We start from the raw sequence: 22,452 nt of genomic DNA, 5'->3' as shown, positions 1-22,452 counted from the left end.
TGTGTGTGTGTGTGTTCAGTTGAGTGCAACAAAATCAGGGGAATTATTGTATGTGCGTTTTTAATGAACCAAACGTGGTTGTGTTGTGATGTCCACTGCAGAATCCTATGTGGTCACACTGTCATGTATGCTCCTGTTTTTACACAGATGTCTCAAGCTTTCATTAATAATTGTTCTTCAAAGTGTAAAGAGAAAAGCGTGCAAACATGCCCACTGTGGTTCTTATGGACTCGTCGCTGTCCATGACACGACCCGTGTCAGTGGAGGGCAGTGAAGAGTTTCAAAGAAAGAACCTGGCAGTTCATGGACTGACCATGCTATTTGAACACATGGCCACAAACTACAGACTGGAGTTCACTTCACTTGTCGCCTTCTCCTCCCTCTGGGAGCTTATGGTGCCCTTCAGCAGAGACTACAATACTCTGCAGGTAAAAACAGACCGGTTGTCATTCTGTCTAAATAAATTTTTCTAAAAAAAGTTGTCTGGGGTCATATTGTTATCTCTCATTCAATATTTTGCAGGAAGCTTTGAATAACCTCGAAGACTTTGATAAAACCTGCCTAGAGGCTGCATTGCAAGGTGTTAGTAATGTAGTACAGCAGGAATGGGGAACCTCTTGCCCGTGTCAGGTAAAAAATTAAAAAAAAATCTAATTATTGAAAATACATTGTATTATGGAATATACAATGTGCATAAACATTGAAATAACCAGATATAAATGAACCGTACATTTTCAAAATAGCTAGCAATGTGCTGTTTGATCTGTTCAGTAAATGGTAATGAATGATTCTTTATACTGGTTACCGCTTTAACAGAGTGTCTAAATAATACACATTGATTATTTTTTTATGTACAGTTGAGGTAATTGTCCCATTGTATTTTCTACAGATAATTATATATATAATGCTAAATGTGTTGATTTGACTGCATTGACGTTGTTTATCAGTGTTTATGTTGTTCTTATGGTGGCCTGTAGGTTGTACTGGTTACTGATGGTGCACTGGGCATTGGTCGTGGATCTTTGCGTCATTCCCTGCAAACAGTGAAACAACGAATGGAGGACAAGAAGTTCCCACTGCCTTTCCCATTCCCTTCCAAACTCTATGTCATGTGCATTGCAAATGCAGAGGAGGTACTTTAATCTGTTTTCACTGTGTCTTTACCAGTGTTATTTTAGTATGATTGAGATACTATTTTATTTTTATCATTATTTTGAATGAGTTTTCATTTTTATTTTTTTCGTTTTTATTTGAAAGTTTTAGTGATTTTGTTGTATTTTTTTCATTTATTTTTGTCTTTGTCTATGTATTCACTTTTATTTCAGGTTTAGCTATTTTAGTACACATGAAATGTTGCTTTGCTGACTAACTTAAATTATTTAAAGTAAAAAATATATATTTATTATTTTATTCTATTTTATTTGTTTGTTTGTTTTAGTTTTAGTTACCTGTAATAATCATGGTCCTTAACTTGGGTTTTCCATTACAATGAACATACTAAAGTTACACATGCATCTTATAATATAATTAAAACTAATTTAATTAACATTTTATGTTTTTTCCTTTATTTAATCTATGTTGTTTTGATGTCCCCTGAAGCTCCAAGCTACGGATAGCGAACCATTTATCCCAATTATTCTGCTCATATACTTTTCATTCAGAATTCTAGAAGGTGAGTGCACGAGTAAACCTGCTAATTAAAAATACATAATATATAAGTCTTAAATCAACTTTTGGATAATAGTTTATTATTATTACATAATTATGGTGATGATGGATTACAGATTAGTATTAAATTGGCCCACAATGACATTTTTAACAGATTCTAACAGTTTTTGTCCACAGCATTATCCTAGATATGCACGTTTCTGTTTAGACTATCTCTTGTACTTTTTTCATTTATTTTAAGAGATCATTTATATTTGGACAGAACTTTTAAAATATAATTTTCTCTCGCGCGTTCTCGCCTGGGAACTAGTTGGCAGGTTTCTTTTGTTTCCAAACGGTCCGCTTATCACGGTGCACACTTGGTCAAGAAGAGGGGATTTCAGCGATGGGTAAAAATTGTACGTTTTGATTAAATATGCAAAAGCTGCTATGCATATCTACGAATTGTATTCGGAAATAGGCAGTATCTACTTTATTTAAAACGTTTATGATCATTTTCCAGTCAAATTTACTGTGCGAACGTTTGGCAGGACACTGACATAACAATTCATACTTTGGTTGTTTTGTAACATGAAAAATTGAAAAACAAATAAATAAACTATGTGTATGTCCGGCAAAGAAACTCAGGAAGCTCTGTCGGCTGGTTTTAGAGGGGTTTTGGTTTCTGTAAGCCGGTCAGACTGGGAGACCAGCTGGACAGGACTAGTTAGACCAGATAATTAAAACTAATTTAATTAACATTTTATGTTTTTTCCTTTATTTAATCTATGTTGTTTTGATGTCCCCTGAAGCTCCAAGCTACGGATAGCATGGATAACTTAGAACAGCTGATTCATTTGAACGGCGGAGAGGGTCAGATATACACTATGGAGGGACCCCTTTGTCTTAAAAGTGTCCAGTCTATGTTTAGGTGAGTGATCATGTTACTTTGTGCATAAATACTACTAAATACTGTATGTTCTTGTATTTGATTTAATTAAGTGCACATTTTTGGGTTAACATCATTTTTGTGTTGGCAGTAAGCTGATTGACCAGGCATACTCTCCCTTCCATGCGGTGCTGCGCTGTGGAAACCTGACCTCTGATGTGCAGGTCTTTCCCAGGCCAGAGCCAGTGACGATAGATGAGGAAGTGGATCCCATACCCAAAACAGTGCAAACAGGTATGAGCAGAGAAGCTAGTGAAATGATCGTGTCCTTAATGTCACCCTCTTGTTGTTCTAATGCAAGCATTCAACTATTCAAGTTTTGTGTTTTTAAAGGAAATGTTCTCATTATTAATAATATATAAATAAGGCATTTTGTGTGAGCAGGTTTATATAATAAATCTATTAAATATAAATATAAATTTATATAATAAGTATTACTTTTAAGGGCTTTAATCAGACTGTAAATGTTTTTATTTGTTGCAAATCATGCTAGATTCTACAAGAGGAAATTGGAGCAAAGTGCACTTGATAGTTATGTTACCTTGTTGTGTTGTACATATAGACTTGGAGATTGTGGGTTTTATTGAGATTGGAGATATCTCCAGCCCTCCGGTTTTATCCAGGCACTTGGTCCTGCCCATGGCTGTGAACAAAGGTCAGTATTTTGCTTCATATTTCCTAGGTCATCTTATCCGCATCCTTATTTATTTACTGGTACTTCTGTTGTAATGACAAAGCTGCTCATTTTCAAATTTGTTTATTTGCAACATTTTTTAACCAATTAATTTAAATGACTTTTCTAGTTGTTCATGATTATTTTAATTATTGTAGTAAAATATATATATTTTAAATATAGTAATCACACACACACACACACACACACACACACACACACATATATACTTATATATAATATAGTGTAACTTTATTAACCTTGCCAGATCGGCTAGGGCTCACAGGCATGTTGTTTTGCTTGACAGAGGTGGATGAGATCGGTACGGGGGCCACTGATGACACAGAGGAAGAGACCTCCACAAATCAGATGGCTGGAAAGAGCCCAAACTTCTGTGTTCTTCTACATGGCAGCCTAAAGGTGGAGGGCATGGTGGCACTTGTACAACTAGGGTAAGGATCAGTATAAAAATATGCATCTGCCTTTTCATAAGCATTCAAAATGTTGGCAATATATAAAAAAATGTGCTTTTAATAGATTGCACTGTCAGTTGAGATGGATTTGTTTTCATCACCAACATATTGGAGATGAATTACCTAGTTACTCTGAAATAAAAGTTTTCACTATCCATGTTTCCTCTGACAGGCCAGACTGGCTTGGGATGCTTTATTCCCAGGCAGACAGTAAGAAGAAGTCTAATCTAATGATGTCACTCTTTGAGCCCGGCTCAGAGCCTCTGCCCTGGTTGGGCAGAATGTCACAGCTTGGCCCTGCCTCAGGTAGCACGCTTTCACTATTTTTCTGGAACAGCCACACTTTAAATGCCTGTTAACATAAAATAAAGTAAAAAATAAACTGTGTTGTATTGCAGTATGTTCAAGTCGTTAATAATTAATACACTGAAACAAAAGTAACCTGGATGGTTCAGTTAGGAAACCTGTAGGTAAACACACCAGGGTCAGGGATAACAGTAGTATAACCACAAATTTGCATGATGAAATATTTATTTTCCTCATGCTTTGGTTCCTTCTGAGACTAGAGACATATACATAATAAAAACATTTGCTCATTGTTTGCATAAGGTTTTGCTTACTGGCCAAAGGTATAAATATCAGTTCACTATGATTCTTTGTTTGCTTGACATACAGATGCAGCTGAAAATCCCTATGGTGAAGATGACAGTAAAAGTCCTTTTCCCATACAGCCGAAAAACAAAAGAAGCTATGCTCAGAATGTTACTGTCTGGATTAAAGCCAGTGGACTGCAGGTGTACACCTGAATACTACACTACATTTAATATATCTGACAGGCCACTGATTAAGTCATTTTAACTGAATGTTTTTCAGACAGATGTACAGAAAATTCTCCGTAATGCAAGGAAACTGCCAGAAAAAACACAAACCTTCTATAAGGTGGGTAATTATGCATATTAAATTCCAGGGGTGCGCACTTGACTCGAGACTCGACTCGGACTCGAGTCCCAAATTTGATGACTTGCGACTCGACTCGAAATAATTAAAGAAGACTTGAGACTCGACTTAGACTTTATCCAGCATCAAATGACAGTGACATTTATATTTCATTGCGTAGTATAGTAATTGCTCTGCAGTAAAGCCATTCAAAGCAGTTAAATTTTTGCTGATGATATTCCTTTGTTTTATGACTGCGGTAATTATGTGTGAAACGTCACGTCATTATTGTGTATCAAACAGTGCCACCTTGAGGCAATAGGCCTAATGATCATTTAAAATATAATTTGAAGAAGTGTTTCTTTCACAAAATGGGTATTGTATATATAACTATAAAATATAGGCTACTCAATTTTTCTCCCTCTTGCGGGCACTCATGTCACTTCCATTTCTTTAAGGATAAATGAATGAATTCACATGTTGTAAATCAGTCTGTAGGCCAAATTTCTTCTAGTTCTTTCAAAGCAGTTCTTTCTGCGTTTCCGCTCACATATTTTTAAATCTTTTTCATTGCGGTTCCAAATAATGGCTCATTGGCTTAGATATAACACCTAGAAGCATATAGCTATTCTTATGCACACATGCAAAGTATGTTGCAGCTGTTATTTCTATGAAATTATGTTGTCTTTGCTATTCTGTTACTAATAAAATAGTTTACTGCTTATCCTATTTTGGCACAATCCCTAAATTGAACTTGAGTAGTTTTACTAAGGGCATCCATCTCACATGAAATTGAACTGTGTCAAATATTCTACCTGCCTTCCTGATATAAATTACTATGAATTTGATATGGTAATTAATACTGAGACACTCATTTGGGCAAAAAGCACTAATGACTTTTTTAAGACTTGAATCTTAAAGCTGAGGACTTGAAACTCGACTTGGACTTGCCTGTCTTGACTCGGGACTTGACTTGGGACTTGTCTGTCTTGACTCGGGACTTGACTCCAAACTTGAATGCAAAGACTCAAGACTTACTTGTGACTTGCAAAACAATGACTTGGTCCCACCTCTGTTAAATTCTTCAATTTCTCTCTCAATATATATATATATTTAAAAATTAATGTTTTGTATGTAGATAGGATATCGTATGCTGAAATATGACCCTGTTGATTAGTTAAAATATTTTTTTTGTGTGACATTTATATTTTCTTTACTGTAGGAACTAAACCGTCTGCGAAAGGCCGCTCTCGCCTTTGGTTTCTGGGAGCTTCTTAAGAGTGTGGCTGAACTTTTGGAGAGGGAGTGTACACTGCTGCCTGACTCTGCCCATCCTGATGCCGCCTTCCAGCTCTCACATGCTGCCCAGCAGCTTAAACTGGCTAGTAGTGGAGACTCCAAGTATGCGGCCTATGAACACAACATTACCCCCATGCTCACTGATTTCTCGGGGGGAGGAGGAGCCGACAGAATATAGAGGATGGAGGTACAACGCTCAATGGACAACTACCAGATCACTTATAGAGGAATGAACCTTTATTTAAAAACTCAATGTGAAATATTTGTCCGAGGGAAATGAGTTACTGCAGCAGAATCACACAAATGTGGCATTTTCCCATGTTCTAGTAGTGCCACAAATGTTTGGTGATAGAGATAAAATGAGAGAAAACCTTTGCGACATACATTATGTTACTGAACACTCAATTTGAGGAAAGAAAAACATTCAGCTTTTTTCCAAGAAAATGCATTTGGAGACTTTGGAATCTGTTTTCAGACCAACAACTGTTTATGTAAATAACTTTTTCTAACAATGACCAATAAAAATTAAACTGCCTGTAGTTTATGCCTAATGGTAGTCATCTGAAAATGTTTTGTTTCATTGAAATTTAATTAAATATTTAACAGTTGCATTTACACATTCATGTCCAGATTCCACATCCAACAACACTGAATTGGCTCTTCTCATGTGACTTGAATGCTTCATGACGTTTTCCTTGAGGTTCATGGTCTATGTTGTTGTTGTCAGTGCTCTGTCAACTACTACAACACATCTCAGGGAATGACAGGAAAATAAAATGTTGCTTCTTTAAGTCTGACACACAGCTAATCTACTACAAGCACGCAAACATACTGCATATAGATGGAATGATGCAATGTATAAATACCTTCATGGTCCTGGGTTAGAATTATTTGATAAGATACTTCTTTCTAGTGTTTTAAATTAGTCATCTTTATCCTCTACAACTTCCTTCAGTATTTCAGTATGTAGAAAGTAAATGAATTTGACTTGGGTGTTTAAAAGAGAAATAGTTTTCCCTCAATAATGACTTCTCTGTGACAGAGGGCAAATGTAAAGAAAGAAAATGGAGGTGGCAAATTAAATCGAACAAAAACAGAGACACACATGGAGAATGAAGCATGTGGCTTCACCTTCCCCTCAGTTGGCTTTCCTCTTTTTTGTGCGAAACCGTCTACTCCTCTGCTTGAAGAGGTGGCGGAAGTTGATGAAGAGGCCTGAAATTGTCAGAAATGTATTTACATGGCATAGCAGTTACACTGTTTTACAGGGTTCCCACAGACATTGAGAACCAGGAAATATTAGGGAATTAAAAAAATTAATTAAATATTAAAACTTCATGGAACTGTAATGGCAATTTATGCTTAGTTCTAAAATATTTAATTGGCTCTACGATGTTCTTTAAAATCTATAAATACATTGAACAAACATTGTGGAAACCCTGGTTTTACTTGTTTGCATGTATTTTATAGACCGTACCCAGGAACATGATCACCAGGTAGAGCTGCAGGATGTAGGAGAAGCTGAGAGACATGCCAATGGCTTTAGGCAGAGGGATACTGAGGAGTTTGGTTTCATCGAAGATGGGGATGGACTGGATCAGCGCCACAGCTGATCATAATATAAGAGAGCATAAGAAAAGCTGTCAGTTATACATGTATATTATACATTAATGTCTCACCTTCTCATGAACAGCCCATCATGATTTTTCCTGTGGTGGGGGGGCTAGTCTACAGATTATGACTTGAGAACACATACCTTCAGCTAGCACTCCAAGAGGGTACAGGGGTATCCATATGGTGTATCTCAACCAAGTCAACAACTTCCATTCCGTATCAATGCAGGCCAACATGTAGAAAGGATACCTATGGTTCATTTTTACAATTGTACGATTAGATTTGTTTTTATTCAACAAAAAGGTCCCTTTTAGGACTAGGCTGTAGGGCTCAGATGATTACAATAACAACACTGCTTTTTAAATCAAAACAGAAAAATAAACACTACCATTTAAAAGTTTGGGGTCAGTAAGATTTTTTTGTGTTGTTCTTTTAAGTCTCTTATGCTCACCAAGAATGCATTGATGTGATAAAAAAAAGTATATATATTTAATATAATTTATTCCTGTAACGCAAAGCTGAATTTTCAGTAGTCATTACTCCAGACTTCAGTGTCACATGATTCTTGATTTGGTTGGAAACATTTATGATTATTATCAATGTTGAATGCAGTTGTGCTGCTTAATATTTTTGTGGAAACCATGATACATTTTTTCAGGATTCTTTAATGAATACAAAGTAAAAAAAAAAAAACTGCATTTATTTCAAATAGAAATCTTTTGTAATTGTATAAATGCCTTTACTGCCACTTTTGATCAATTTAATGCATCTATGCTAAATAAAATAGATTTAAAAAAATCTTAGTGGCCCCCAACTTTTGAAGTTAGTATTGGTAAGTGTATATTTATTTTCATAAAAATATTTATTTCATAAAAATAAAAAAATATAAACAAATTACAAAAATACAACATTCAAAACTATTGCAGATATGTATTCTCATTTATATATTGTCATATGAACTAGTTACATTGCTTTCAGCCCTAGTTTTGAGGTAATGACTGCTATTTTACTATTTGCACACGGATATGTGTCCCCTAGTGATAAGTTGTGTGAGCCCACAGGAAGAGAATGATAGCGGAAGAAGTGTGGATAAACTGCCTGCACAAAAACCACATCACTGATGAAAGAGCAAAGAACATTAAAAATACCTCAAATCATATTCATGCATACCAAGCTCAAAAAGATATACGGGTAAACATCTTTCCAATGTTTGTATTCTGTTGCTGTAATTCCAATTTAGGTTCTAATTTTCAGTATATTTAGGAAAGAGAAAATGCATTTAATTTAACAAACTAACGACTGCATATAGGAAGTTGAATTTTTAGCATCTAGCTCAGAACAAACAGAAGAGGATATCCTGCAGATAAAGAAATGCATACTACCCCATGAAACAAACTCCTACATTTCCTCACCATTCGCAGAAACTGTGCTCTTAATAAATATGCAATATGATCACACATGTACCATACTATTAAAAATAATTCACATAATTACCTGAATATCTCAATTATACTCCACAGATAGAAGACAAAGAAGACCACTGGCTTGTTCTGCATATCCTCTAAAGTACCAAATATGACAAAAAGGATGAAGTTTCTCCCCATCACCTTTAACAAGAGAAATGTATTATTCAAAATAGTATACAATGAAGTGCATTTAATTGGTTACTAAAGCATGGGGCGCACCAGACATACCTGAATGAAAGCAGGCATGACTCCTGTCTTAACCAACCCAACAGCAGGATTAATAACCTCCATTATTGCCAGCATCTGACAGAAGTACATCACGTCTGCAATGGTATGAAATGTGTCGTAGAAAGAATCTGTTGGGTTGAGAAAAAAAACAGTAAGGACCATGACTCTAAAACTGATTTCACACTTTGGAGAAACGATCTAATGAAAGGGGCTTTTCACAATTGAAATAGTTAACACTGGGTCTTTCTAAACCCTGGGTAAACAGAATTCTGGATCTTGCTTCATGTTTCACACTGTTCATAATTCATCCTGGGTTAACAATTAATCTTGGGTATTTGTATGCTGACATTTCACACTGTACATTCCTAGTCCCTGGGTTAATATTCTTATTTGCATATTTGTGGTGTCAGTGTCATTGATTGGACGAATGCAGCACACAACTTGTTTACATAAAGGGTCTAGTATTGTGCATCCTTTGGACATTTTTTCCCCTAAAATGCTGAAACGCCTGTTTAACTCGCAGTTTTCTGTAATTGTCCAAAGCACACGAATATAAAGCAAGCAATTGGGGTGTCTGTTGTTATGCATCTTGTCATAACGTTCTAAGACCGTTCTAACGTTTCACACTCTACAAGTCTGGCAATGCAATGCGGTGTTAACACAGCAAAAGCTGTGCAAACTATGTTTCTGAGCAGGGTTTCTTAACCCCTGGGTAAAAAGTGGTGCAAACCTCGCTTTTAAAATTCCCAGTCAGAAATTTTTTTTTGTTTTAACCCAGGTTTATCCGCCATTTCAGAGTCTGCTTACGCCGCGCCTGAGTCCCCGGCCAAGATGGCCGCCGCGCCTGAGTCCCCGGCCAAGATGGCCGCCGCGCCTTCTTCACTACGCTCGCCTTCAATGGATGATTCATTACAAAAATGTTTTCTCTCTCTCGCTCTCTCTCTCTCATATATATATATATATATATATATATATATATATATATATATATGAAAATTTGCATAACAGACCCGCAGGCCTTTAAAAAAAAATTAAAATGATATGCATTTCCTCACAATGACAACAGCTAAAAAAAGCAGAAGTGTATCTTTAAGCTGCTTACAAAATAAAGCTGAAAAACTAGACTAACCTTGCCCAAGTATGAACAGACGTACAGTCATGTTGACAAATATCCAGGAATAACCGAGGAACTGGACCAAATTGTACATAAAGAGAAAACCTTTTTTCAAGCCAAGAAAAGCTGCAAACACAGTAACATAAAAAAAAATGAATACATGGTTATTATTTGGTAAGCTGACCCAATGTGTTTACTTTATACTTGAAAAAATTTAATATATACTCACGGTCCTTACGAACCCTTGACTCAATGCTGACTTTGTTTATTTTCTCTTCCTGTGTGCAGAAAACAGTTTAACACATCAGACAGTGACCTACTTTGAAGCTCCTCAAGTATAACAAATAATTCACGTTTTTGGTTATTAGTAAACCTCTTTACCTTCTCTCTGAGCTCCATTTCTGCATCTGACTCATCCAGCCAGCGGTCAAAATCAGGTGCTAAAAACAGAGGCTTCTTCTCTTGCTTAGTGAGCCGATCCCACCAGACGTGCTCCGGCTTCTTTACCGTGATATTCACCTGCCGCTGAGTGGATTTGTGTTTTACCTGTGTACACAAACATTTTCATGTTCCTCCAACATAATCAAACAGGTTTTTGACAAGGCAAATGTTCACTGCACTTCATTGTGCAACCAAACATAGATGTTTGTTTTTTGCAATTTTTCACAAAACAGTTAATGAAGATGGCTGTTACCTCAGGTTTAACAAGTTTTAGGAATTCCAGGCTGAATTCATATTCATTTTCTCCTTTCGCTCCATGCCCTTGACCTTGAAAAGAGCAAAATTAACAGAAGTCACACAGCTGAAGAGAAAGATTGTCCTGCTGGTGGTTGGTTGTGACGTACCTTTGAAGTGAAGGATGTTCTCTTCTACACCAATACTGAGATTCTGTGTGATAGAGACAAAACGAGAAAAAAATAAATGTGAAGTTTCAAGCTCCTCCTCCTACTCACTGCCTGTTATATCAGTACAATGCCTTTAAATGCACCATGCATCAAACAGATATTATAATATGCTGTTATAAAATAATGAAGCATCAGTAATGAATGGATTGCATAATAAAACAACACATTCACTGAGTCAGGCTTTCTGACCATTGATATTTCATGTTTTTAAAAATCATTTTAAAGGGTTTACAACATTTTGAAATTAACAGATTTGAACAATTACACTTATTAGTGTACAAATGAGTCATGACCAGCAGGCTGATATTATAATGCAGATTTTTACATTTTACATGACTTATCCAGGCCTAGTAATCAAGTTTTTTTTGCTCTGTGGAAACCCTGCTGTTTTCATGAGGTTTCAGTAAAATTCTATTACGTACTGAAGAGTTTACACATTTTACACATTTGCACAAGTAGAAACTGTGAGTAAATATATATATATATATATATATATATATATATATATATATATATATTCTTATCCAGTAAATACCAAACAACTGGAAAATTAATTGTGCCTATGAATACTGTTGTGGACAATGGGCGTCTTGGACTAAAAAAGGTTGAGGACCACTGGTTTTTGGGGCTTGTGTTGACAGGTTTGGCAATTAAAAAGTGTTGTCAAAACTGATGTCATTGTGTTTTGACCTATGTATGCCAAAAGTTTTATTTTTCTTTTGCTGTTCTGACTTATTGGAGCCATACTATGGAAAACAATGTAACAGCTTTCTAAACTGTTTTAACATTTATTTGCATAAAGGGACGTCATAGTAACCCTATTAATATAACGCAGCAATACCACCTTTGTTTCAGAGCTCTCAGTGGCGGAAGAAGGATATTCTATCTATTCACCTTATTTAGAGGACTGGTCAAACACGCTTTAACCTGCCCTGAGAAAGCAATGAGGGAAAAAGGTGCAGATACTCCTCCAATGTCAGAAACTGGATTGTAAATAAAACATGCCCTGCCATTGTAACTGGGCCAGATGGTTAATGGGTCCAGCAGGATCAAGTCCTGATCTCCCTCTCAGTAGTCTTCATTTTTATTCTCTGTGATCTAACGTTAGGCTTGATGCAAGCTCTGTCAACAGACCTACAGAGGCTGAATATTAACCTTACACCATTCAGTTTTATAGTTCAATAACCTACAGTCTGGATTTGCACATATATTAAATGCAATAAATGCGAAAAGAAACCAGAATAAGAAAATGACTATTATGAAATAATTGCCCCAAAGCAAGTTTTTCTTACCTGTGCATCACTGATCTCCACTCGCAGATATATCTCCCCATGCCGCTGCGCCCAGTACACGTGAGGTGTGAGAGCCTGCATTGCAAATATTCACATTCAATAATGCTAAGATTTGAAAATGAATGACAGGCGACGTAAATCTTGTAACAGGCAGCCGGAAGACGTTTCCAAGGATTCTGTCATTTGTCCAGAGTATTTCTTCGAATGCGCATGCGTGCACTTGTAGTGAACGCAACACTCACCGCCCACTTTTTCACGTTCCGGAAGTAACGTTATCCCATTCATTTTCTATAGAACTCAACAGTCAAATGTTTTAAGCCTAGAATTAAACCACTCGGGCCTGAAACAAATCGCAACATTCAAACATTGATTTCAAGAAACGGAAATCGGACTAAAAGACAAAGGACGTAACGTCATTATGAGCCAATGAACTACGCTGCCCATGAAGCACTGCGGATGACATAATCGAATGAAAGAACGACAATAATATATAAATTATGCAAAATTAATAAATAAAAATACAATGTGCAATATAAACCTATCAATTTATCGATTTTTATTATAAGGATGAAATATAATACATTTAGCCTATAATTGAGCTGCCCTCAGGATTATGGGTAGTATAATTCGTCACTGGGAATTACTTTTTTAAACGAAGTTCAAATTATATTTCATTTTGATAAATAAAGGCGTACATCATCTTATATGTAGGAACATTATACGTTTGCCTGCTTCATATGTCATTTTACTCGGTACTTCCAGCCAGCGACGGCGCTGTGACGATGTTTGCAACAACTCAATGTTTACGGAAGTAGAGAAAGCTGAAGAATGAGCGACGACTGACATGCACGGACTCTAGACTCACTGCTCATTACATGTGCCTGTATTGTAAACGAGGATTAAGGAATTTTCTATAATGCAGCAGCATTCTGAATCTGATCAAGTACAACTAGACTTGCAAACAAATAGTACAAGATTTCATGTTCTGGTCGGTTTGACTGGCAGTGTAGCTGCACTCAAGGCGCCTTTGTTGGCAACACAACTGCTTGAGATTCCAGGGGTAAGTGCATAATATGCATGAATATATATTCAAACAGTTTATGCATGATTTCACAGAGCCACTGCTGTCGTTGATTTAATCATGTTCGCCAATGTCATTTCACATATTGATCCGCTAGAGAGTGCTGTTTGTTACAACATTGAACGTTATTCTACTATCTTAGTTTATAACATACAAAGTAAAGTTTTTAAAGATGGAAATTAAGTTTTCGTTTATCACAATTAAGTTAAAATAGAGGTGAATTTTAGAACATTTGAATAATTTTAAATAATTTATTTTGGTTTAAGTGGCTGTTGCATTTTGCCTTGCAGAATTGATAAAATAGAGGATATAAAAAAACAAATAGTTTTTTCTTTTGTGAATATTTATTTATTTATTAGATTTACAAATAAATAAGTAATTAAATGAATAGATAAATTGATCAAATTGATTTATTCATTAAGTAATTAATTCATTTGATTCAGAAATAAATAAATAAGTAAATAAATGAATAAATAAAGTTTTATAAAATAAAAAAAATATTTAATTAATTTTCATATATTTATTTTTACTTTAAGTTTTTAGTCCTGTTCATTCGTTATTGTGAATTTTTTTATTATTTTAAATGTGATTCAAATATGCGTCACGGTTAAAATATTTTTGGGGGGGGTTTTTTGGTGGGTGAACACATAATTTTTTCTGTTCTGTTCACTAGGTTGAAGTCCGTGTGGTCACCACAGACCATGCCACTCATTTTTACGATATCAATGAAGTCCCTGTCCGTGTGTACACAGATAAGGATGAGTGGGAGGTGAGTACAGCCTTTGAAGAGGAAGACATGCATTTTCACTATTCGGACAACAACATAATATTGTTTCCTGCTGTGACGTTACATCAGAAGCCAGACTGGCCTGATAAGAGCATTTTTCATAGTAGATATGAAGGGCTTTCTTTATATTTCTATGCTAGATGTGGACAAAGCGCTCTGACCCTGTGCTTCATATTGAACTTAGACGTTGGGCAAATCTTTTAGTGATTGCTCCACTGGATGCCAACACACTTGGTAAAATTGCCAGTGGAATATGTGACAACCTCCTGGTAGGTCATGTATTTATTACATTGTTGTGGCATTTTGTATGGATTTTTTTGATACATCATTATCTAAGTGTGTTTACCCATTTTGTTGCTGACAGACATGTGTGGTGCGGGCCTGGGACACCAGCCGTCCTCTGCTCTTCTGTCCTGCTATGAACACAGCCATGTGGCAGCACCCTATCACTGCACAGCAAGTGGCCACACTTAAAAGCTTTGGCTACGTTGAGATACCATGCATTGCCAAAAAACTAGTCTGTGGAGATGAAGGTATCTTCTAAGAAAGTGTATAGTTTTTATGAGGCAATTGCATTGATAAGGGAAAATAGAACAGATAAAACAATTCTCATCAATGTGTGAAATCACTCATGCATTATTCGTTAACTGAAGATCAAACAGATGGAACCTGGCAGGCTTCGAGTAGCAGGCTCTTTGATCAAAGGAGGATTTAATGAATTAATGTTTCTTGTGTTTTGGCTCGTCTTACATTCCAGTCTTGGTGTCTTCACAGGTAAAGGTGCCGTGGCTGAGGTTTCAACTATTGTTGATACTGTCAAACAGTACGTCCAGAAACATCCTGAATGACCTCGGACTAAACATACCAGTGGTCAAGAGACACAAGGTTATCTATGGAAGCCAAATTCCTAATAAAAAAATAAATAAAATTTTTTTTTTTACTATTTTAAAAATAATAAAGGGAATTGTGAATTTTTTCTCACAATTATGAGTTTTTATCTCACACTTCTGACTTTTTTTTTGTTTTCTTCAAAATTATAAGATATAAACTCAGAATTGTGTGATAAAAAGCTGCAATTACAATTCTTAGAAGAAAAGGCAAAATTGTGAAATGTAAATTCACAATTGCAGGAAAAAGGTCAGAATTGTGAGAAAAAAAGTCAAAATTCTAAGTTTACGTCTCACTATTCTTTTTTTTCTTAGAGTTGCTAGTTTACAAATTGCAATTCTGTGTTTATATGTGACTTTTTCCTTAGAAGTGTGAGAAACAAAGTCTGAATTGTGAGATGAAAAGTCACAATTACCTTTTTTTATTTTTTCATGGCAGAAACGGGCTTCTATAGTTATCTGCACATTCAATAAAAACTATTTCAAGTCTTTATGACGTAAAAAGTTTAATCTTTTAGTCTTTTGCAATTATATGTTTCAATGTTGAGAAACAAACAATCATTATTTTTCTGTAATTTATGTTTCTTTGTAATGGTTGTATTCATTGCATCCATTTATTTTTACATAGTAATTTCAAATAAATTATTCTTTCAATATTGAAAATGTTTCTCTTTATTAAGTGTCACATATCAGCTTAGTTGAATGTCCGTATTGTTTAATCTTTTGATTTCTTGTACTCTGGAAGTTAATCCTTATTTTGAAACTAATTATGATAAATGATCAGAAGACTGACACAGTTTGTTATTACTTAATGGCATCAGATTAATGAGCACAAAAGTCATGTAATGCTTATGACAAATAGGATATAATAGTACAATATTTTACGGGAAATCGTATTAATGGTTAGTGAGGTTTACTTGATAATTTAACTGCTTTAAATGTTAAAAGTCTTAATCCTGACATGAATGTGGCCTCATGTTCTCTCTGTGACCTTACACCTGTAAGCGAGGGCCTCAGAGATCGGGTGAGGGGCCTCTAACTGCAACGGTAGCAAGAGATATTTATGAAAATAGTCTCAGGTTGTACTAAGAGATACTAATGCGCTTTAGGTACATATCCTGTTTGCAGGTTACCGTTAGAAACGTCTTCCATCTGCTAATCATATGTGGTTAACCGCCCTTGATTCTCATTTGGCTAAGTAAGATACACCAAGAGCACGAGCATAAATATAATTACCTTTTTTTTTTTTGCCACTCTTCAGCTACTGTAATGTATCACCATGAAGCATTTTCTGGCTGAAGTTTTCTAGATTCATCTTCGAGCATAATTTGACACCTGTTAATCTGTGCTATAAATATGTTCAAGGTTTTAACAGTACTACGATTTAGAAGTTTAAATGAAGAGGAAAGTTTAATCTGAAGAGTATGTGTGGTTAAAGGATTGTGATTTTAAAGATTAAAAAAAAAAAATTCTAGGTTTAAAGGATATAGTAGCAATACTGTTTAATTCTGTCTTTAATTATTTTCGCCTTGTTTCTAAAAGTGTTGAAATGTTACATTTCCTAAAATATACTATTTTGGGAACTGACATCTGCCCAGACTTTTTAAGTTCCCCTCTGTAATAAAATTAAAGGAGAAATTCTACTTTGCACTTCCAAAAACTTGAATACTTATGTGACTCAGTTAATTTGGTATTTTCGTGTACAATTTTTTTAATAACAAAGAATCACTGTCTCCGGTATTGCTGCTATTAACATCATGCCAGTATTTTATGAAGTTTCAGAGAGAAAAAAAAATGATAGAAATGAGTGTCGGGAAGCACACCAGATTAACAGATTTGAAATAGAAATTAATTTGAGTTAGTATTTGAACATTGTAATTGTTAAATTAAACAAATCAATTTGTATACATAGGTTGCCCCTATATGGCATATACAGTATATACTTAATAGCTCTTGTTTCATTTATTTACCTTGTCTACATGATCTTTACCTTCATCCCGATCATTCTTTTTTACATCTTTTCCTCAAGGCTAAAGATTTATAAAATGTCTAGTCAACACACGTCTTAAATTGGGGTTAGAACAAAGGGTGTATCTGTGTCACTACGGTTTAAAAGGATAGGTAACATCCTGCTAATGTGTGTATAGGGATAAACAGCTTATGTGAACATTATACAATCCGTCAAACTGTTTTTAAGAGACACAATGTTCAAAAACAACTTTCTTTGGACCAGTGTCATGCTGGGTGTTAAAATAAATGTATATTATAACATACAAATATAATTATATTATAACATACAAATATATAAACAACATTTTAGAAAATGGAATAATTAAGATATGGTATTTGTCAGCCAATGCAATATTTTCATGTTTTATGTGACATTTTCCATTTTTGCTATTAGATTAATCATTTCATTTTCAAATTTGCTGCTCTGTTTAAATTTTGTGGAAAATAGGCTATTTAATAAAAAAATTTCCATTGCTGGTAAATGAAATTATTTTCCACTGTCAAGTGTCTGAATATAGGCATATGTGGGTTGTATGTAAAAAAAAAAATTTCCATTGCGATAATATACACCTTAACATATCCCACCATTTGGACATGTTGAAACAAAAGGTCAAAACGGGGCAAATTAACTTTTTTATTTTTATTTTTTTCAAAATATAGAAATTAACTTTGTTGCATCATGCTAATCATGTCAAATGAAGGAATCCGTAGCTGTTGGGTAAGTCAAACGGCCATAATGGGAGATGATGCATGCACAGGCACAATCAATTTTAACATTTAATCAAAACACTTGTTCATCCTTATTTGTTTAGCAAAGCAGCTGAGGTGTTGTCATCAGATGTAGTTAGTGTTGCTTTACACCGAGTCCCCAGTCTGATGTGGTGTCCTCTTGTCATTGGCTGCCAAGCCAGACTTTAAAAACAGGCACTCCAGCACGAGGGGAAACGTTTATCAAGCAGGAGCTGGAAGAGAGTGAAATGTGGAGCAGGCTCCTATCTCTTGGCATGCTAAATGAGAGTAAAATATTCTTAGTCACATGTAGTTTATAGACAGCATAGATCTGTGTTAGTCAAGGTCAGTTCACTGAAATGTTCTTTGTGGAGGAGTGACAGGAAACTACATGGGAAATAAATTGCGAAACGTCAAGAACCAAATTATTGCACAATTCTGGTGCAATTACGTGCACCTCTTTTGAGGACTTAGAGCAACAAAATATTATGTTATAGTAATATAATCAATAGTTTTTGTCCATGCGTGAACCTTATGTTTTATCATCATAGAAAACCTAATTTATGATTTTAAACTGCACACACGAAGGACTTGCATGCACACACGGGGCTCAGGTGTACCCCAACAGATTGCTTGATGTTGGAGGTGTCACTAAGGTTGAGTAAACACTTGTCACATTTCCTGCTTGTAGTCCTTTGGGGATTTTGACAGGCCCTTGGTGCTTCTTCCCCAGGTAGCTAAAAGGTAATACAGACATGGCTGATGTAACTCTACAGCTGAGTGAACTCATGGCTCCTGACTGTAGCACCTGAGCTGGCACGGTTTCATCACTCATACTAAACTTATCACACGGTTAAAGTAAACACATGCAAACTAGCATGATTGTGCTGCTGCAGCTAAAAAGGTATTGCTGTAAACCAACAGCAGGAAACATTTGAGAATAAAATGATTGCATGTGTTAGGTTTCGTAAACCAAGAATGAACCAGTTTTTTAACAGCATTAATAAATATCATGCTATTTATAAACATACTACTGTTCATAATACATGAACTCAATTGTGTCATAATACGTTGATTCTTTAACTTGATGTTAAAACTGTATTACAATAGGAAGAAACTGACAAACTTTAATACAATGTTCATTATTAGTTCATGTCTTAAAAGAATATTTCACCCAAAAATGAAAAATTTCCTCACCCTCACGCATCAAAGGTATAGATGAGTTTGTTTCAGAGGATCCATTGGAGAGCATAGTGATGTAATGTTACATTTCTCCAAATCTGTTCTGAAGAAGAAACAAACGTCTTGGATAGACTGAGGGTGGGTAAATATTCAGCAAATTTAAATTTTTGGGTGAACTATTTCTTTAAGATGTGCCTGATAAAAGTTTCAGGCATTGAACTTCACTATCTCCTAACTATCACTATTTTCTGTTGTTTTCTTCCTTATCCAGAGATGATTATTTGCTGACTTCCAAGATATGTCAATACATTTCCAACTGTAACTGCAAAAACACCTTACAGCTTACATTTCAGTGAAATAAAAATTGTATTGAGGCATCAAACATGACAACTTCCAAAGGGTCACATGTAGAACATCAGGATTTTTGTGCATACTTTTTTGAGAATTAAAACATTTTTTTTTTTTTTATTCTCAAAAAAGTATGCACAAAAATCATTTAATCCTTTAATTTAATTAGTCACAACCACCACATTAGCTGGAAGCACTCATGCTTTAGCTTCCTTTTTTCTTTACTCTAGTTATTTCACAACCTTTGTTCTCCCTCTGAATATTGTTCCCTTCCTGAACTGTTTGGACTGTTTAGATAAAGTGGCAAACAGTTATGGCTTCTGCATAAGAAAACTGAACTCATGAAGCTTCACATTATGCAAAAAAAAGTGTGTTTTTTGAATACTTTAGGACAATGAGAACACGGTATTATGCAAAAAAAAGTGTTTTTTGAATACTTTAGGACAATGAGAACACGGTGTGAGACAACCTAATAGAGAATATTCTCAGAACATTATGGCAAGGTTCTCTCAAAGTTAAAAACAACTGTTCTTCCATTAATGTTAATAACGTTGTCTTCAATAATGTTAATAATGATGTTCATTCAAAACTTATCTGGTCTTTAATAATGTTCTGAAATGTTTCCTGAAACGTTTTAGTTAGACATTTGTCTATTGTTTTTAAATGTTACTACTTGTTTCAGAACGTTCAGAGAACATTCAAAAGTAACATTCCCATAATGTGTGCAAAATAATAAAATGGAATTTTCCCTTAACGTTTGAATATAAAGAAGAAAATTTTTTTTTTAAACATTTTAAAAACTGGATGTTTTGAACGTTCAGAGAACATTCAGAAATAACATTTTGATAACTCACCGGGAATGTTAGCAAAACATTCTTAGAACATCTTTTTGTTAGCTGGGAACTGACTTGGATGATCTAACAGCATTGTTTTCATCTTCTCTTATAGGGTTTTATATAAAGCAATCCTGGTGCCATCTGTGGATCGGCATTAATGCATAACACCATGGAAACTGAAGCACAAGGCATTGTAGGAAATCCTGTAGAGACTCTGCTCCTGAGGAAAGACCATTCATTGGGGAACAGGAGGTCTTACAGAGGACATCAACTTGTCTAGAGTAGATGCAATCTCGACAGGCAAACAATTAGACAGTTGACAGACATACTGTACCTATTATGCTGTATTCTTCATATATAATATTGTAGGTCCACAATTTACTCGATTATACATGTATCACTTTTAATTATTCTCTCTAATTGCATTTTTTTAAGGCATCTTGGCTTTGTTGTCTCAACAAATAAAGTCTAATTTTGGCATCTGGATTTTTTTTTTAAGAGAAAGTCTTTCTACAACACTAGCAATAACAATATAAAAAGAAAGTAATCATGGACAATAATGTGTAGAAAAAAGCTCAATTTTTTTCATTTTCTGTTCACCAGCCATGTTCTCTTTCCCCCAAAAATAAAAAATGTATATCATTTACAAAAGACCTACTTTACAGTAGTGATGAAAAATGTTTTGTGTGCGTGTATCTGATTCACTCCAGATATCAATTATTATGAAAGAAACACATGATATAGATTTTGATAATAAATGACCTAGTTCTGGCCTCCTATATCAATTATGGCCAACCATTAACTCAAGCAAGATGACAGGGTTCAATAAACAACAGACAGCTGGAGTACTTTATCTCTGCCATCTGTGTTGTGTCAAACCTGAAATGCAGAGATTCCTTAGAAAATATCAGACTTTGAAGAATCCTCTAGCCCATATATACATATATATATATATACATACTAAGACTCGAGCCCTCATATTTAGGGACATGGTGACCTTCTAGGTCATAGACAGGGTCTCCCAGTAGATGGATTGGAAGTGCATAAACGTATTAGCAATTCATGCTATATCCAGAAAACATTTTGCAACCATAAAAGACAAGTATACTTACAATGAAAGTCAAAACTGCATCCGACCCCATTGCCTTTCATTGTGTAACATGTCAATGCAAGGAAGAGTCAAGGTAGGACCCAAATGCAATCAGTGGAACATTTAATAAAACAAAAAGGTAATCCAAATCCAGAAACATAGAACCAAACACAGAGAGAACCAGGAAACAGAAACAACATGCCACAACTTCGCAAAGACAACGACTCACTCAGACTGACTAAAACACAGAACTATTATACACAGAGACACTAACAAGATGACAAGGTAACAAGACACACCTGGGAAAGTAATCAAGAGGACCAATGAAACAAAAGAACTACAAAATGACTACAAAAGGCACTCTAGACAGGAAGTAACACAAAAGTCCAAACACAAGACAGGGGAACATGAGTCAGATCATGACAGAGCCCCCCCTTTAGGAGCGGATTCCAGACGCTCCAAAATAAACACTGTTAAGTCCAGGAGGGTGGTGGAGAGGAGGTGGAACAGGGGGAGGGATGGAGGGCCAGGTCCATGTGCAGGAAGAGAACCTGGGGACTGAGGCAGAGCCGGCAGAACAGGGAGCCAGGGCGGAGCATGGGGAACTGAAGTCCACCAGAGCAGAGATGAAATCCACCAGGGCGGAGTAGGTGGAACTGAAGACCACCAGAGCAGAGCTGAAGAGCACCAGGGCGGGGCCGGCGGGGCAGAGAGCCAGGGCGGAGCCGGCAGAACTAAGGACCACCAGGGTGGAGCAGACGGCCACAACAACAGAGCAGACGGGTCCGAAGATCCCCACAGCGGAGCAGAAGACCACCAGAACAGAGCAGAAGACCACCACGGCAGAGCAGACAGATGAGGAAACCAGGGCTGAGACTGAGACCTCGGAGGAACTGAAACATAGGA

At 35.7% G+C, this 22,452-nt stretch overlaps 3 protein-coding genes and 1 pseudogene across 6 annotated transcripts in view; 3 read left to right on the top strand and 1 right to left on the bottom strand.

Annotated features, from left to right (window-relative positions):
* Positions 1 to 6,528, top strand: part of ints14 (integrator complex subunit 14) — a 16,625-nt gene extending 10,097 nt beyond the window's left edge. For 2 of the 4 annotated variants that reach the window (XM_016465434.1, XM_016465433.1), the window contains exons 2-12: positions 184 to 428; positions 523 to 630; positions 978 to 1,133; positions 2,460 to 2,578; positions 2,688 to 2,830; positions 3,159 to 3,251; positions 3,577 to 3,721; positions 3,915 to 4,048; positions 4,418 to 4,536; positions 4,616 to 4,681; positions 5,901 to 6,528. In XM_016465434.1, coding sequence (XP_016320920.1) covers positions 207 to 428; positions 523 to 630; positions 978 to 1,133; positions 2,460 to 2,578; positions 2,688 to 2,830; positions 3,159 to 3,251; positions 3,577 to 3,721; positions 3,915 to 4,048; positions 4,418 to 4,536; positions 4,616 to 4,681; positions 5,901 to 6,155 — 1,560 coding nt within the window. In that variant the 5' untranslated portion in view covers positions 184 to 206 and the 3' untranslated portion in view covers positions 6,156 to 6,528. Of the gene's footprint in view, positions 1 to 147; positions 429 to 522; positions 631 to 977; positions 1,134 to 2,459; positions 2,579 to 2,687; positions 2,831 to 3,158; positions 3,252 to 3,576; positions 3,722 to 3,914; positions 4,049 to 4,417; positions 4,537 to 4,615; positions 4,682 to 5,900 lie in introns of all 4 variants that reach the window. The other 2 variants (XM_016465431.1, XM_016465432.1) reach the window with 1 other exon arrangement.
* LOC107672296 (very-long-chain (3R)-3-hydroxyacyl-CoA dehydratase) lies at positions 6,407 to 12,783 on the bottom strand. The gene is made up of 11 exons (XM_016465435.1): positions 12,597 to 12,783; positions 11,245 to 11,287; positions 11,094 to 11,167; positions 10,781 to 10,945; positions 10,629 to 10,677; positions 10,415 to 10,525; positions 9,286 to 9,413; positions 9,086 to 9,198; positions 7,734 to 7,840; positions 7,455 to 7,586; positions 6,407 to 7,192 (listed from the first exon to the last, which is right to left on the bottom strand). The coding sequence occupies exons 1-11, from the start codon at positions 12,675 to 12,677 to the stop codon at positions 7,116 to 7,118; spliced, it is 1,080 nt and encodes a 359-aa protein (XP_016320921.1). The 5' UTR covers positions 12,678 to 12,783; the 3' UTR covers positions 6,407 to 7,115.
* Positions 12,784 to 13,482: 699 nt separating this feature from the next.
* Positions 13,483 to 15,420, top strand: LOC107672202 (phosphopantothenoylcysteine decarboxylase-like). The gene is made up of 5 exons (XM_016465293.1): positions 13,483 to 13,656; positions 14,351 to 14,446; positions 14,605 to 14,733; positions 14,829 to 14,997; positions 15,239 to 15,420. Exons 1-5 carry the CDS (start codon positions 13,513 to 13,515, stop codon positions 15,310 to 15,312), a joined length of 612 nt encoding a protein of 203 aa, XP_016320779.1. The 5' UTR covers positions 13,483 to 13,512; the 3' UTR covers positions 15,313 to 15,420.
* A 2,629-nt stretch (positions 15,421 to 18,049) lies between these two features.
* Positions 18,050 to 22,452, top strand: part of LOC107672168 (uncharacterized) — a 21,655-nt pseudogene continuing 17,252 nt past the window's right edge.

This window comes from Sinocyclocheilus anshuiensis, unplaced genomic scaffold (genome assembly GCF_001515605.1).
Source record: "Sinocyclocheilus anshuiensis isolate Anshui unplaced genomic scaffold, SAMN03320099.WGS_v1.1 scaffold997, whole genome shotgun sequence".
Classification (NCBI taxonomy): Eukaryota; Metazoa; Chordata; class Actinopteri; order Cypriniformes; family Cyprinidae; genus Sinocyclocheilus; species Sinocyclocheilus anshuiensis.
The sequence above is the reverse complement of the archived record's forward strand: the minus strand, read 5'-3'. Positions and strand labels throughout refer to the sequence as shown.